Source organism: Myiozetetes cayanensis, unplaced genomic scaffold (genome assembly GCF_022539395.1).
Source record: "Myiozetetes cayanensis isolate MyiCay16 unplaced genomic scaffold, myiCay2020 scf13, whole genome shotgun sequence".
NCBI classification, from domain to species: domain Eukaryota; kingdom Metazoa; phylum Chordata; class Aves; order Passeriformes; family Tyrannidae; genus Myiozetetes; species Myiozetetes cayanensis.
The window spans coordinates 12,639,237-12,655,420 of NW_026086937.1; the positions used below are offsets into that span (position 1 = coordinate 12,639,237).

The 16,184-nt window shown below is 45.6% G+C and overlaps 1 protein-coding gene across 8 annotated transcripts in view; it reads right to left on the reverse strand.

Moving 5' to 3' along the window:
- Nucleotides 1–247: 247 nt before the first annotated feature.
- TP63 (tumor protein p63) overlaps nt 248–16,184 on the reverse strand; it is a 100,292-nt gene continuing 84,355 nt past the window's right edge. For 4 of the 8 annotated variants that reach the window (XM_050308793.1, XM_050308795.1, XM_050308797.1 and 1 more), the window contains 5 exons: nt 15,278–15,414; nt 4,436–4,593; nt 3,351–3,495; nt 2,421–2,514; nt 248–1,173 (listed from right to left, as the gene is read on the reverse strand). In XM_050308793.1, the coding sequence (XP_050164750.1) occupies nt 877–1,173; nt 2,421–2,514; nt 3,351–3,495; nt 4,436–4,593; nt 15,278–15,414 (831 nt within the window). In that variant the 3' untranslated portion in view covers nt 248–876. Of the gene's footprint in view, nt 1,174–2,420; nt 2,515–3,350; nt 3,496–4,435; nt 4,594–11,151; nt 11,267–15,277; nt 15,415–16,184 lie in introns of those variants that run through there. The other 4 variants (XM_050308799.1, XM_050308801.1, XM_050308798.1 and 1 more) reach the window with 3 other exon arrangements.

The following is a 16,184-nucleotide window of genomic DNA, read 5'->3' on the forward strand; positions in this document are numbered from 1 at the left end:
TAAAGGCTGGGTGGGGGCAGAATTCAGTGGCAGTGGTTTTATTTACACTTATAGCCTGAAAGAAGCAAACCAGGACATACATATGAATGTAAATCCAAAACAAGAAAAGACAGCACATTTGTTTTTTCCCAGAGAAGGTGAGGGAAGAGGGAAAATGGAAAAGTAGGATGCAGGTGCCATAAGTGCTGGCCTGCCCAGCAAAGTGCATGTGCTGTCTCCGCTGAAGAATATTACACATGAACAGAGCACTCAGCTCCATGGGAAGAAGTTGTTTAAGTGCAATGTTCAGTAAACCGATTCCCATTTATTTTTTGGATGGTCAGTTCAGGGTTTGGTTGCTTTAGATTTTTTGCATTTGCTGTTGGTGTGGGTTTGGTTGTTTGGTTTTGGTTTTTTGGGGGTTGTTTTTTTGTGGGTTTTTTTTGGTTTTGTTTTTTTTTGTTGGTTTTTTTTTTTGCTTTAAAATAATTTTATTTTAGCCTTCCTGTTTTCAAAGTGGGATCGCTGGATGATGGAAACAAGTTTGCATGTCAGGACACTCACAACGTGTGTGAGGATTCAAAAGTCAAGAAAAGAAGCCCTCTCCCCAAAGGAAAACACAAAACAAGAACTCCTTCTCAAGAAGGTATCAACAGAGTTTTCAAGGAAATACCACCCGCCTTCCCCCTTTGCTCAGCTCTTCCCCTTGCAAGAGCTGGGGTGGAGGTCACAGTCCAGGAGTATGACCTAGACAGCATCAAGGGCATAACCTGGCATGAGTGAGCAAGAAGGTTCCCTCCGCCCTTCGTCCAGGGGTGCAGTACCAAGCAGAAGGAAGACAAATGAAGGGCTGAGCAGTTTGTGGCCAAGGCGGGGTGGAGGGGGAGTCCGGGGGTCTCACTCCCCTTCCTCCTTGATGCGTTGCTGTTTGTTGCGCCGGGCATCCATGTCGAAGTTGAAGTCGTTCCACTCGTCGCGGGGCGGGAAGGAGATGGTCTGCCGGAGCGTGAAGCGCACGGCGTCGATGACGCGCTCCCCCCGTGTCTCACTGGAGCCCACGCTGACCGTGGAGGCGCCGCTGGGGGTGCGCAGGAGGTGAGGAGGGGAGGAGAAGTCATGGAGCTGCCGATGATCCAGGATGCCCTTCCAGATGGCATGGCGGAACTGCTCTGGGATCTTGAGGCTCACCAGATCCTGCAAGGCAAGGTGCAGGGCTTAGCAGGGCAATCACTCCCTGGGCAAGACGGGTTCCAGGAGTAAAATCAGCCAATGGGCCACCCTGCAAATGCCTATGAAGCACTAAAACTGCTTAAATCCATGTGGCCGCAATGCACTGCAGAAGACAAACCATGAGAGTGGTGGTTCACTTCTGAACAGGCATGTGGGGTCACGAGGCAGCAATGATCTGGTTTTAAGGCACAAGGTCTATTTTTAAGTTACACAAAACACACGTTCAGGCATAAGATATGGTGACCTAAAGCCAGATGCTTAACTGGACTGCAAGGCCTCCAAGGAAACCTCAGATCTGCTGGTTGTCAGTGGTGGGGGATGCTGGGCTGCTGAAGGTCAATGGCTTTGAAAACTTCTATGTTTATTTCAAAGGCTGCAAAAGGATTTTAGAATCCAAGTCTGAGCTCCAGTATTCAAATTTCTGGGTCCGACTCTATAGGAAATCTTATTTACTTGAATATAAGTTTAATAACAGAGATAGTCTTTGAAAACTTGTACTTTGAGGTCCCATCATTTCTGGCACAAAACCTGAGGGTTGCATTACCTAAACTCTGGGATCATGGTACCAGCTTTTGAAAAAATTAGCAACCAACTTTGGTTAATTTGGTTCAGCTTTTCTAATTAGAGCAGCAGCAGAAGGAAGGCAGCCCACACTAGGGAGCAAAAGCACCTCAGCCTTCCAAAGTCTCAGGGGAAAAAAAATGGGACAGCCAGCTCAGAGGAGAGCAATGGCTCAGGAGAGGAAGCAGCAACCCTGCAGTACAAGCCATGCAAGAGAAAAAAAAGAAAAACAACAAACAGGGCTGACATGCTAGTGGCAAGGGAAGATGATTAAGGTAAGGCCAGAAAACAGAAGCAGGGAGGGAAAAATGCAGACCACTTCTGGACAGCCTACTTGTCTGCAGGCGAGCGAGGTGTAAACTGAAACCGAGCCTTGCAGAATTAACAGGCGCGTGGGCTGGGGCCACTTCGGGGGCTAAAACAGAGTGCTGGGGAAGGGGAGACACTCCTTCTCTGTGCCAGGCAAGGCAGTTACAATGCTGGCCCTGAGTCCAGCCTCTCTTCACCTCACAACATGACTTCTCTGTGTGCTACAACCTTGAATCAAACTAATCATGTAAAATTAAAAGTATACTGAGTCTAGATTTCTGACCTGTTTCTAAAAGCAGGGCCAAGAGTGCAAACAAACGAAATGGTGAGGAGTTACTTACATCCATGGAGTAATGCTCAATCTGATAGATGGTGGTCAGCCCCTGGGTCGTGAAATAATCCACACAGGATGAGCAGCCCAACCTCGCTAAGAAGCTGCAGAGGAGGAAGGAAGGAAGGAAAGAGAAAATAGGATCACCCTGGCTGCAACAGCCCAAACCACAGAAAAACCAAACACTCAGCCAATCTGCAGCAACAGGAAACAAAGCTTTCACCCTTGGCTTGACCTCCTCCAAGACATCCCAAGGCCAGCAAGCCACATTGCTGCCATGTCAAACGAGGGAGTCCGTCAGCTCAGCACCTACCAGACAGCCCTCATGGTAGCACCTTGCCTTAGTCAAGAACTAGTGCTGCACAGCCTGGGTCTTGGGGCAGGAAGGCTCACACAGACCCTCCTGCCAGGTCCTGTCACCCAGCTGGTGTCTGAGCCCATGGCAGCCTGCTGCATGCACAGAGGGCTTCAGCAAGGCATGGGGTCTGGGGCTCAGACACACCATGCACTTCTAATCAGCGCATTCCTCTCTAAGCGTAAGGGATCATGGGCAGCATCTTTCAACTTGTCTGACCTTATGAAGGCCAGAGGGGATTCTGACCCCAGCCATAGCTTGTCAAGTGTCCAAAGGGGAAAAAAAGAAAATCAAGAAATGTTTGCAAGACTGCCTGGCACCCTCAAGCTCCACCAGTCCAACAGATGCTGCATCCCTCAGCTTTCTTGCAGTCCTAACATCCCTGTTTCTCTCAGCTGCTCAGAGGTGGGGATTTGAGGCTCGGTGCCCAGAGGGTGCCAGCCTCGGGACCGCCAAGGGCCCAGGGGGATCCAGTGCTCCAGTAGAATGGGACAAGGAACCTGGCAGGACCCTTCAGACTCCTGACGCAAGGCCTCTGCTCGCTGTGGGTGGGAAACATGCGCCGGGCAGCCTGCTCCCGCTCACCTGACGATGCTGCAGTCTGAGGGGTATGGAGGAGGGGGAGTGCAGTGGGACGTTGAAGGCATGGAGAGGGGAGGAGGCAGCGCCTGCGTGGGGCTGAGGCCATTCATGTCACCGGTCATGGCCATGTGGGTGCCCATCATGGGAACTGGAGGAGAGAAGAAGGAGGAGCACATTGTTACCCCGGCATCCCCAGACCCCTGCTTCGCCCCCAGCACGGCACCAAAGGACAGCACCCACAGCCCAAGCAGCTCTAAGTCCCCTGCAATGCCTTGCACAGTGTGAGCTCATGAGAAGCTTCAGCCGGGGACAAGGACCAGATGACAGACAGTCCTTCAGGAGCTCTCCTGTCACAGGAGCAACTGTCAGCAGTGCCTCTGTCATGTCACCTTGCCTCACAGACAGGCTTGATAGAAACCTAAGCAAGAAACCTCGTCTTGGCTTGCCCTGCCATGGGAGAGGAGTAGGACAGAGCCAGCAGAGTAACCCAATACAGAAGCCAAACAGCTTTGTTTTCACAGACACCAAGAGCACCCGAAGGGGATCAGCAACAGGTGTGGGCGAGAGTCCAGTGCTTTTGAAATAAATAAATAATAATAATAAAAAAAAAACCAACCAAAAAAACCCCAACAAAACTCAGCCCCCAGAACCACGTCTGTCATCCTGAATTTACAGGCCTGCTGGGCACTATTCAGCAGCCAGGAGGAACAGAGCTGTGAGATGCAGATATTTCTTTTGAAATTAAGAAGTGTCTTAATTGAACTGAGGGGAAAAAACTCTTGCTAACATTTGCATCTCCTCTGCTGGGAAAAGAAGAAGAAACAAATCTTGAAAGCCAGAGGACAGTGCAGCCAGCTAAATCTGCAGCAAGAAGCAGCAATGTTCACCCCTGCGAGGCTCTGAGCAGGATGCTGAAGCCTTGCCCCATGGCACATCAGTGAGCAATACTTATTTGGCTCTGCAGGTTCAGAGCAAATGACTCCAGGCTCTCCAGCTTAACACTAGCCACTTGGAGATGCCAAGTCTCCTTGCCCAGACTAGCAGGGAGCACACAGGGAACAGGAAAAGAAGGAATAAGGGTTTCTTACTGTTGGTTCCCATGCTGTCGGGGATGGTGGTTGGGGTCAGGGCATTGCGCTGCTGGGGGTTGATGAGCTGGCTGACCGAGGGCAGCTTGTTCATGCTGTTCATTTTGCTGAGTGGTGGAGAGTTAGAGCCGTAGGATGACTGTGACTGCATGGAGGTCCTGCAAACCAAGGAGAAGTTAGGACAGGAATCACAACAGTGGGTTGTTAAGAATGTGCATCCAAGGGGTTACATGACCTACTGCTAGTGACATCACTGACACCATAGGAGCATCACAGATAAAGATCACTGGAGAGTGAGTCAACAGGACAAGAAGTTTCCCAGGTATTCTTGTCGTTTATTAAGAAAAAAAAAAAGTGAAATAACAAAAAGGGAAAGTCTTTACTTAAATAAGAATTTTGAACTAAAGGTAGAATGTCAACGTAGTTTTTCAGTTGAAAAGAATATACGTAAAGCCAGCAAGCAGCCACCAAAATTCAAAGTGCATTTTTAAGTTAAGCTCTCCTTGTGCTCAAAAACTTTTTTCATAAGAATAAGAACTGAGGAAGCCATTTCAAACCATCCAAACTACCCCTGACACCTGACTGCAGAAACAATTCTCAGATCAGGTGGCACTTATCACCTTGGTTTCTCCAAAATTCATAGGTATTCATATAATCAGGTTGTTATCAGGTGTATATTTAACGGTCAGAAGCTCTTTGCTCAAGACAGATTCCATACACCTTAGGGACCGCTACTAAGATGGTCAGAGCTTCCTGGGATGCCAACAAGCAGCTTTTGCTGGTGTAAAGGAAAAGATGGTATCCAAACCCTGCAGGCTGCTTACAAAGAGTATCAGGTTCTTACTACCACTCAACAACAGCATTAGCCTCCCTCAAGTCCATCCAGCCCCAAACTCCATCCAGCATACTTGTGAATTGGGCCTGAGAGGCTTGCTGGCAAGCTCCCCACTGCCCAGCCCCGAGGGTCCCAGCTGCAATCCTGCTGTGAAAGTGATCCAGACTGTGAAGACCAGACTGCTTCTGAATGGCAGCCCAGTTCCCAGATCAAGTTACAGCTGTGGCATCCCATTTGGAGTGGGGTCTTATGTGGGATATGCAGAAAATTATCATTAAAGCTGGTCCAACAGCACAATTGGCAGAGCATCGCCATGCCATGAGAGAGCAGGATTTTCTCTCTCTCACCAGGGGCATTTGCAGGACTGGGCAAAAGTTTGGGAAATGTTCCCACTTCCCAAGCACAAGTACTCTGACAAGTCATGGTCTCCCTGCAGAGCAGAGGTCACCCAGCTCACCGCAGAGCCTGGCACTCATATCACAGTGACCCCATGGTGAATGGGGAAGGGCACATTCCCATCTTATTTCCCACTGGGAAACTTGTTCATCTGGGTATAACTGGTTACACCAATTCCTGGGAACTGGCTTTTCTTCTATGCAAATAGAATAGTTATTACTTCAAATAAGCGAAGTGTAAAAGGAACGAAAAGGCTTATTCCTAGATAATTTATTAAAACCTTCAGCACTCAAGGTTAAGTTCCATACAATTACATTGTCTCCAGCTTCTGCACTTTCAAGACTTGCAGTGTTGGGTGGAGAAAACATCTATGCTAACAGGCTAGAGTATCTAAGGCCCTGAAGAAATGTTACCTAATTACACAATTACAGGAGGTACAGAAGGGTGTGAACTGTCCTTTGGCAGTGAAGATGCAGGACAAGATCCAGCAAACTTCATAGACTCAAGGAAGTGGAAAGCACAAGAAGCTTCACAAATTAATATTAACAATGGCAGCAACTCCCAAGGGGAAGTGAAACTGAGCCATGAAGTTCAGACCCAACTTTTCAGAATGAAGGGAATGATTCAGATCTGAGGTTTCAATTCCCCAGTTATGAAGTTGAGGCCAGCCATGAAATTCAAGTCAGGCTGACACCACCCTTAGCCTAAAAGGCTTCTGGATTTAGGACCAGAGAGTATTTCTACTTTACAGGTTCAGGTACCCATCTTAACTGAGCTTCAGCTGAAATTAATACACATCTGAAAAGTCTCTTACAGCAAAATCTGCATGATGTGCACGTGAGGCGGTCACTATGTACACAGTGAAATTCCAAATCAAATCGACAAAGAATTTCACAAAGTGATTGGGTTGCATTATTTGAGGTCAGTAGTCACCCCATATTTGCCCTCTCCGCCATCGACAGTGATCTCAGCAAAGCTAGTTAGAAGACTACAGAATACTTTGGGGATAAAAGAAAGAAAAGAAAAGCAAGCCAACCAAAACCTTTAGAAAACACTTTAGAAAACAAATGCATACTTCAACATATAGCTTAGGGACTCCATTCTTATCTCATTCATACTCATAAGAGTCAAGTTTAAGACAATCAAACTCAAGTGAATAAAATACAGGGAACAAAAGCATTTTTCTTTGTACCAATACTTGTTTCAACTAAGCTATTCCATCACATAAGCAGAAGTTCTAAAGGCCTAGAGAAAGCCATCTAGCCAAAGAAAAGTTGCAAGATAAACCAAGATGCAAAATTTTATTGAAAATTAATGTCACACATCAATATAGCAACAGCCTTAGAAACACAAGAAAATGTTTTTGGTATTAAGCACAAGGACTACATCATGTTTGAGGATTCATTTAAAATATACTGCTTTTTTTCTCATTTTCTTTTTGAAACAGATATCTGTTGCACAGTGATTTTCATTAAAATTGTACTTACTATGTCTCAAGAAAGATTAGAAGTAGAAGCATTAACATTTCTTTGATATCAATGCCAACAAAATGCATTTTAATATCAAGGTATAAGGACTTCAATTAAGAGGCTATTATACTTCTTGGAACAGTCTGATACAAAAGGCACTGAGTCACATTCTGCAACTGAAATTTTTCTCTCTTCAAGAGGCTATGTAATTATTTAGCAAATAACATTTGTAGTTATGCAAGCTCATATGAGAGCAATTGTCTCTCTGCTTCAAGGCATATACTGATCATCTCAAAAGGTCAGGAAGGAACTTCCTTCTCCCATATATGAACCAAGTTCAGTTCACAGGTTACTCTGTATAACTCTATGCTTTCCCAGCTCACTGGATACCAGCCCTTCACCAGATGTAGGAAACTGTCTGGGTAGACCAATTATGTGATTGAGTGACAAGTCCCAGAGTCCTCATTGACTAGAGGAGCACACTGACCTGTAAGCAGCCTTAATGCAAATGACATCAAAGGTTCATTAAATACAAGGACAGAGCAGCTCAGGTTTAGAGTTTAAGATTTCACCCAAGCCCCTGCACCTACAGTTTGCTGCCCCTGAAGAGCCAGAGCCAGTCACAATGCAGAAACACACAAGTAGAATCAAATCCGTCCAGGTCTGTGTCTGTCTTCCCTTACAGTAGCCATAGCAAGGTCACATCCTAAGTTCACACAAGGTCAACGTGCCTATTGGCAATGTTTTTTAAAAGCAAGGTTTCCCACTGGGCTGATGTAGTTTAGTAATAGCACACAAGTGACACAGACAATGCTCAGTTGCACTCATCTGTGCAGTGTCCTGCACACATGGGCTTTGAAAGCCCGTGAAGCAGGACAATAAAAAGCAGAGAGAGACCCTTGCTCCTCACATCCCAAAGAGCAAGGAACAGTGCATCTTTTTAACCACACCAGTGGTTTGTAGGCTTGGTAACTAACTGGAAGCAGGCAGACAGCACCTAAGGGACAGGGTTGGTGATAATGACTTCCCTTGGATTTCAAGTATGGGAATTTCCCAAGGCAGGCAGTGGATGCAATCTGCTCTCCAGGGAACGGAGCTGTAATAGAGGGAGTGGATATATATCAACCAGTTGACACAGACTGATATGACCTGACTGACTGATAAGGCCCATTTAGTCCACTTAGTTATTCCTTGAAAGGAAAAGACTTTCCTGAAGCCCCAGAGATGGAAAAGAAGCAATGAAAAGACAGCTGGAAAAAAGTTTTCACTTTATCTGCAGAGGACAGACTACAAAGCAACTAAAATTACTTTCAGCTCCAGGTATTTCATTAAAAAAAAAAATAAAAATAGCACCTTCTAAGCACCTTGTAGCTGGAGAGCAAGTCAAGTCACCGTTAAGATCACTTTCACAATCATCATCCTCTTATAGCTAAAGTAGAACAAACTGGAAAGCCTTTACAGAGAACAACAGGGTCCAAATAATTTACATTCTTATTTAGTGGAAGTCTGAGATGAGGTCAGACCAGATGATGAACTGGAGCATGAAATGGAATTTCCCAGGGCAGGCTGTGGATGCCTTGTAACTTCTGGTGGGCTGCCTCCTCAAACTTGCTGGTGGACATGCCCTGGAGCAGAGCTCTAGATACAGATTAGTGTTTCCCTGTCACAGTATTTTCATATTGCCATCCACAAGCAAACATGACCAATATCCAGGAATAAACCTTCACTGGAAGGACAGACGACAGTGCCAAGCATAATCTTACTACTGGGCTGCATTTACAGTTCAGATCCCACCTCTCACAGTGAAAGGAATTGCACTGCCATTCTCCCAAATAAAAAGGCACAGAACAATAGTTACCTGCTTTGTGATCTTTAAGAATTTCCTGGAATTTACAGGCAAAGTAAAGAGGCACTTGATTTTGATTATCTTTACACGAGAAACAATGGTAGAGCTGCAATTATAAGAAATAGTCACTACTGGGGTTTAATTAGTTATTTTTTACATATTAATCACAATTTTAGGGGCTTTTTTCCATCAGCCCTCCTCCACACTCCTATGGTAGAACAAGTCTTGCTAAGACAACGAAGGAGATATCCAGAGATGGGATATGGCTCTCAAAGGAGGTGTTAGTACAAGTCATCACCTGCTTAGATCACAGCTCTGCTGCCTGGAAGCAGATGATATGATGTTCAGAGATAAGAGTCTTCTCCCAGTGTATCAGGCATTTTTTTCATTAGTGGGTGGGCCAGGAGGCTCGCTCTGCATTTGAGAGGCACCTTCTCTTCAGGTTGTCCTGACAAGTTTGTCAGAGCTGGGTATGCACCTGCCCCAAATAAATCCAGCACAGACTGCACTGCAGGGCACACAGGTCCCCATGAGTATTAATACAGTCCCAGGAGCTGTTCATCACTGGCATTTGCACCTGAGTTCTGCTCCCCAGCCACTGCTGATCTGGTCAGACAGTAGCCCGCAGGGAGCACCGTTCCTGCTGTACTCTCAGGAACTTCTTCACCCTTCTGTTTCTTGCTGCTGTGAACATCAGAGGGTTCCTCAGGTGCCACTGCCTGAGAGTGTGGGTTGAAGGACACTTCCTTACCAACATTAGGGGCTGTTCTTCATGTAAAGATGTTTGAGCACCTCTCAGAGGGAAGAGCCACAGCAGGCAAAACACCCACTCTCAACTAGCTCCTCTCTCATTGCCAGTATCCACACCTGGTGCCATGCTCAGCATTGACAGGTTAATTCCATGGCACATAACTTGCCAGTTCATTGTTCCTCTACTGTGATAGTCTGGGATTGATACTTAGAGAAGAAGTTTCCAAATGACTCAAACCCCTCCTTGTCAAGCCACATGCAAGCAGCTTTCGGAGATAAAAGTTTGATAGAAGCAGTGTGAGAATTTACAAGTCCTTGCTGAGAAACAGTCCTCAGTGCAAGAATTGCTAAACCCAGATGCACTTCATGGACAAAATTAGCAAAGTTCTCTGGCTGCAGGATTAATGGACAAGGTGGGCATGGCCTGAGGCCACTTAGCTGAGTCAACTGCAACATATGCTGGCACTGCTTTCCTTTGAACTATGAGATTTGGAGAGAAGAGATAAAAGATAGTAGGGTTGATGAAAACACTATGGCGACATCTAATAACTGCTAAACGTGTGTAAGGAAAGGGGCTAAACTCTGACCCCTTTTCACAGGTAGGGCAATGAGCAGTTTTGGACACTCTGCCCTTTACACCCTCAGTTGCAAAGAGACAAGGACATTGAGCATATATGGCTGTAATTACGCTTCAACCTCACATTCAACTTGTGCAGCTCAGCCCACCACTTGGATCGAGCCCACAGACTCAGGAGCAAGCTTCCTAAGTTCAGTAAAGGTGGATCAATGCCAGCAGGTCTGGTGCAAAGTCAAAGTCACCCAGTCTTCCTTACAATTTTGATGTATTTTAGATCAGATCCTTTTTAAGGTTAAAAATAAGGGGAAACAATTAATGATGCTAAATCAGTGGAAAAAAAAATTATTTCTTAGCAGTGCCAATTCATATAATTAACTCTCCCTGTCCAGCAGTACAAATACATCAGCTGCTTGCACCATTAGTGCATGACCAGCATTAAAACAGGCCAAACTATCACAGACCATTTAAACACACATCCCCTGCTTCTGTCCCCCCAGTCCATGAACACATTTTTTAACTTAAACATGACAAAAGGCATTTTAAAATTGAGACCTGCTCAGAGAAACCCTGCTGAGTTTCACAAATACAGAAGTAAGAAGAAAGAATATCGACACATTACAAAAACAGGAAAAAAGTTACAGCAAGACAGACAACATCATGGTTCCTGACCTCCCAATGCTATGAGTTACAGGTAAGAGGTCTGTAGAAGTGTCTGTTGTTTTTGCAAAGTTTGAGTCCCTTCAGAAGATTACTCTCACTATTCACTCTGCTGCTATCAGGCTGTGTATTTGCCCCACTGTTTCTAGTCCCACCGGCTGGGCAAAGTGACCCTGCCAGCTCGGTTTATGGATATACTGATGAGTTAGGGGGGTTGGAATGTTTTAGGATGGCATCGGTCTGTTTGGGAGGGTCTCTCCTTGAGTCCGTGAGTTCATTCCTGAAGCAGGCCGAAAGGAGACTGTAAAGAAGGAACCAGAGAAAAGAAAAAGATGAATGTACAAGACCCTTCACCAGCCACCAAGAGAGAAACAGTCACTTTCCACCTTCATGATCACAGTATGGGTTTGAAGGAGGGGAAAAGCAGATGTCTTAGCACCTACAATGAGGGTATGTGACAGGGAGATTTAGGAAGCTGGAAAGCCCCAGGCACAAGTGAGTGCTTGGCAAGGAAGGGAAAACAACTAGTTGATAGGGAAATCCAATTCTGTGTCCTAATCTCATGGATACAAATAATGCCCTGATAATGTTCCCACTGACAAAAGAGGAACAAAAGCATTCAACCAAAGGGGAAAAGGAGTAGCAGCTTCCACTGAGTCCACATTTAACTACAAATCACTTCAAAACCAGAGGCTGGTGCTAGGGAGAGAGGATGGTGCCTATTGCCCATACTGATTACAGCTCAACTACTCCCCTGGGCCACAAGCTGATGCAGAGGGCACTGTATCTTTGGAGCCCACAAAGCACTTTTACTTGGGTACTTTCATCTTGGCAATTCTCTAGTTAGAACACTATCCAAGTGCCTGGAGTTCACATGCAAGCATAGCACTGCAAAACCAAACCAAAACATGCAAAAATCCATTATTAGATTTCACTGCAAAAATGAGATTAACTAGGTGCAAGTATGAAGAACACCTTCCCCACCAGCCCCCTCCCTGAGACACCAAGCAGTGGGATCCTTGCAGCTCCCAGCTCAGGTGGAGCACTCCAGGCACTGGATAACTAAACTCTGTCACACCTCACTTACGAGGTTAACTCCTTCTCATTTGGATAATGAGCTGTGCTGCTCACGAGATCGAAAGGCAGCCAGTGGGCTGGTAGTTGCAGCCCTGCTGATATGAAAGAAATGTTTGCTGGGATACAAGATCCCACTTGGACATAAAAGCCCTCTTTCTCAGCAGTGATTAGCTGGCAAATCTATGTTTTACACAAATGGTGGCAGACCATGAAAAGGACGTCATAGTTCTAAATGTGTGCTGCAGCTCAAACATGGGCCCCAGGATTTGGCAGTGAAAAAGGAAGAACACAAACTACAGGGAAAAAGCCCCAACAGCTTCCCACCAATGATCATGAAGGTATTTGGCATAACAGTAAATAAGAGAAAACCATGCACAAAGGAGCAAGCAGAGAGAGGAGATGAGACAGAGAAATATTGTAGTCTGTCACAACACAGAACACTACAGTATTTTGGTCATCTTGTGGGATGTGAGATTTCTGATTGTCACCAGATTTGTCCTTTTTATTCCAGAACAGTCAGATAGCTGCATCTGCTGGCCTGTCAAAGCAATACTGGTCTGTATGTATATGAGATCAATTATACAGTTGTTTTCCAAAATGACAGATTTACAATTTTAAAACTACCTTTATAGGTAGTTATTATAACCTCATCCTTGCTTTTCCTACTTGTCCAAAAAGATGAAGTTTTCCAAGTAGGAATGAAAGGGACAATTCTTCCCACACACATAGATAGCTTCTCTATGTTCATCGTTGCCCAGAAAAGTAAACTGAAAAAAATCAAGCAATTTCTCCATCAAGGCTTGACTGTAGAGCAGTCAAGGCAACTTGCAAACATTCCAGTCCCCCAGAGCCCTGCTGGGACCCACCCTGCTTCCAACACACTCAAACCTAGTCATTGTATAATACACTTTCCTAGCTTCCACTTTTCACATATGTGTTGAACTAAGGTGAACTGAGCCTGAATTTTGGAAGTACACCCCTACTTACAAAATGAAAGGCCAGAACAGACTCACCAAGGAGTCTCTGTGCTGCTGAGTTTGGCCAGCCTGACAGGGAAGCAGTGGCAAGACATCTCCCAGCAACCTTCTTGCATGCAGGCTGCTCTTATCCAAACCATTCCCTACAAAGTATCTGCTCTCCCCAGTTTCACATCAAGACCTGAAACTACTTTATGATTCTTTTTTGAGTTGCAAATGCATCTAGCCTAAAAATCCCTTCGCCCTGAACAAATTCCTTCAGATATTAAGTCAAACCCGGGATTATTGAGGAAAAAGCACCAAAACCCAAGTGCACCTAAGAAACTATTGCCTGAACATGCATTTCAGCACAGAGGACCCTGCTTGATGGCAGGCTACTGGAAGAGACAACTGCAGCAGCTATGGACAAACACTGAAAGTTATTTTTCTCCTCACTCCTGGCATCCTTAAAAGCTCTTAATCTTTCTCCCTTGTATCTGAGAACACTCAGCAACTGAGAAAAACGAGTTAATAATGGGACAAGTGCCAGGAGACATGCTGAATGATCTCATTAAATTAAATAGCTGGACTTCTACACGCTGGTCTTAAAGGTAACACAAATACCAACCTCCGTTGCCAGGAACCCATCCTCCTGATATAGGAAGAATGAAAACAGTAATTATGGCAAAGCCAACTGTCAGCACCAAGCAAAAGCTGTCATCTGCTGCTGTCCATTTCTGCTTACAAAACTATTTCTCAGTTGAAATGGCTGTGGTTCAGGTGGAGCTTTGAAGACAAGCAGAAGAGCGCACAAAGGCCACAATGCCTAGAAGCTAGTAAATACAAGCTATAGTATATACAAACAGTGTAGATGACTGATAAAAGTAAGTAATAATAATAATGAGATTTTTAAGTGCCCCAAAAAAAGGAGTCCAGAGGCCCTGGATGCTCCAGCCATTTTGGCACAAGCCTTTTTTCACACCTCCACAAGACTCCAGCTGACACTAAAAACACACAGGCCGAAATGCGAACACACGCAGAGATCTGGCTGAAAGCTGCGGTATTGCAGAAGTCCTGAGACAAGGCCAAGGCCCCAAAATAAATCCCTACAGGCTCAAGTGGGACTTATGTGGTGCCTTGGCCTCTTGCTAACCTCTGCAGGGGAACGAGTTATACCCACAGCCTCCTGACGTGAGAGCTCTCCAGCAGGAACGCGCGAGATCCTAAGCACTACTGCTGGCAGCCACCTACAGCCCGGGCAGCTATTCTGTGTCACCCGAGACAGCAGGTGAAGCAATGCCCATGAATGACACTGCTTACAGCCTGTCTGGGAAGTCATTCTCTGAACCTGGCCTCTGTAACTGCAAAGCTCTGGGAACTGAGAGGAATATGGAAACCAGACACTTATTTGGCCCTTCTTCTCCCCATCTTCTTGGCACCACCCAAATCAATACCAGTGCAGCCCTGTCAGCTGAGTTCAGAAAGGGCCTACACCTGCCCAGATGGAAAATTTCTCATGAGCAACATGGAGAGTCAGTTGGCAAAGTAACATATAACACATATACATATAATAATATATAACATATAATAAAGATAACACTTTAAAACTGCATTTGTAGAGTCTTTCTTTGAAGTGACCACGGGTCACAAAGGAAATCTTACATGTTTCAACCTTGTTCTTGACTTTCAGCTTCCTGTTTTATAGCTGAGCAACCTGAAGTATTGTTATCCCACTGAGACACTAGCCCTCCAGCACACCAGAGATTCACAGCAGTGGGATCCAGGCACTCAGCTGAGCCAGAGCTCACAGTCCCAGTTCTACACACTTTGGCAAGATGCTCAGAGGGATACCCCTAGATGGGGAGATGGCTCCATGTTTGCTGCCGTTTCTCCGGAGCAGAAGAAAGAGCAGTGCACTCAGCCTGTGCTCCCCAGCTAGGGCAGGCACACACAGCGGGTTTCTCACCACAGGCTGTCCATGGCTCTGCCTTTCTGTGTTGCCCCTTGGGTTCTGGCTGGAAGTCAGAAATGAGGAACTGAGCCTGTCCTCAATCACCCTCTGAGGCCAAAAGCTGAAATGTGTGGGACATGAGACTAAAAAGGGACCTTGAAACCAATCAGGACATGTACCTGGGGAAGGAGGACTGCTTTGTCCCATTGCTTAGCCCTCATTTGAGTACCATGTCCCTATGAACAACTGTGCAGAAGCCTTCTGTGTCTCTCTCTCCTCTCTCCCCCTTCCCCACTGCACTGACCACTGCAAGCACTCTCATACTCACTGCTTCTGGAGCAAGTGCTGGTGCTGCTGTTGCTGCTGCTGCCGGTAGGTCTCAATCGTGTGCTGGGGAAGGTACTGCATCAGCTCCAGGGACTCTTTGATCTTTAGCAGCATTTCATACGTCTCCCGTCCCCTCACCTGCATCATGGGAAAAGGAAAGGTGGTGGGGGAAGAAAAGCTTAAAAAAGACTGCATCTATACTCCTTAGTGACAGCCACCTTAGTGAGTTTTAGATAAATTCAAGTAAAGAAGAGCAGGATGCAAATGTTCTGTTCATACAATATGCATACACAAAGAAACTGCTAAGCCTTGTATTGGGGATACAGCACATAATGCTGAACAGTGATAATCTCACACTGCAGGTTGATGAACATCTTGGGGTTGTCATGGCTCAGTGTAAATCCACGACAACCCAAAGCAACTTTCTGACTCAATCTATTTAGACAGAAAATGTCTTTACCTGTCTCAGATGTAAGCAGACCTGGTGCTGAACCTTATATGCCTTGAGAAAAGAGAGCACTTGAATTTGGGAGCTGGTTTGGATTTCCCTTTTCTTCTAAGCACACTGTGGTTTGTGATTAATCCAACTAAACATGGCTCAGCTAAATGGCGTATTACAGATGATTCTTGTCCTTTCTGATCCTATACTTACTATCACTTCTATCACTACATTACAATGGTAACACATATAAAAGCCACAGAAGCATCCACCTATCAGTAAGATAACACCCAGTATTTCTAGAGAAAAGTCATGTGCCACAGACCCAGAAATGAGGGAGGAGGAAACCTAGTTAGATCTCAAAGACAGTGTTTCCACCAGAACAGAGAGATCCCTTGGGATATTCTCATATGCATTGCACAAGCCACTCTTTGTCATCAGCTAACAGGATTTTTAGTGTTCCTTTATT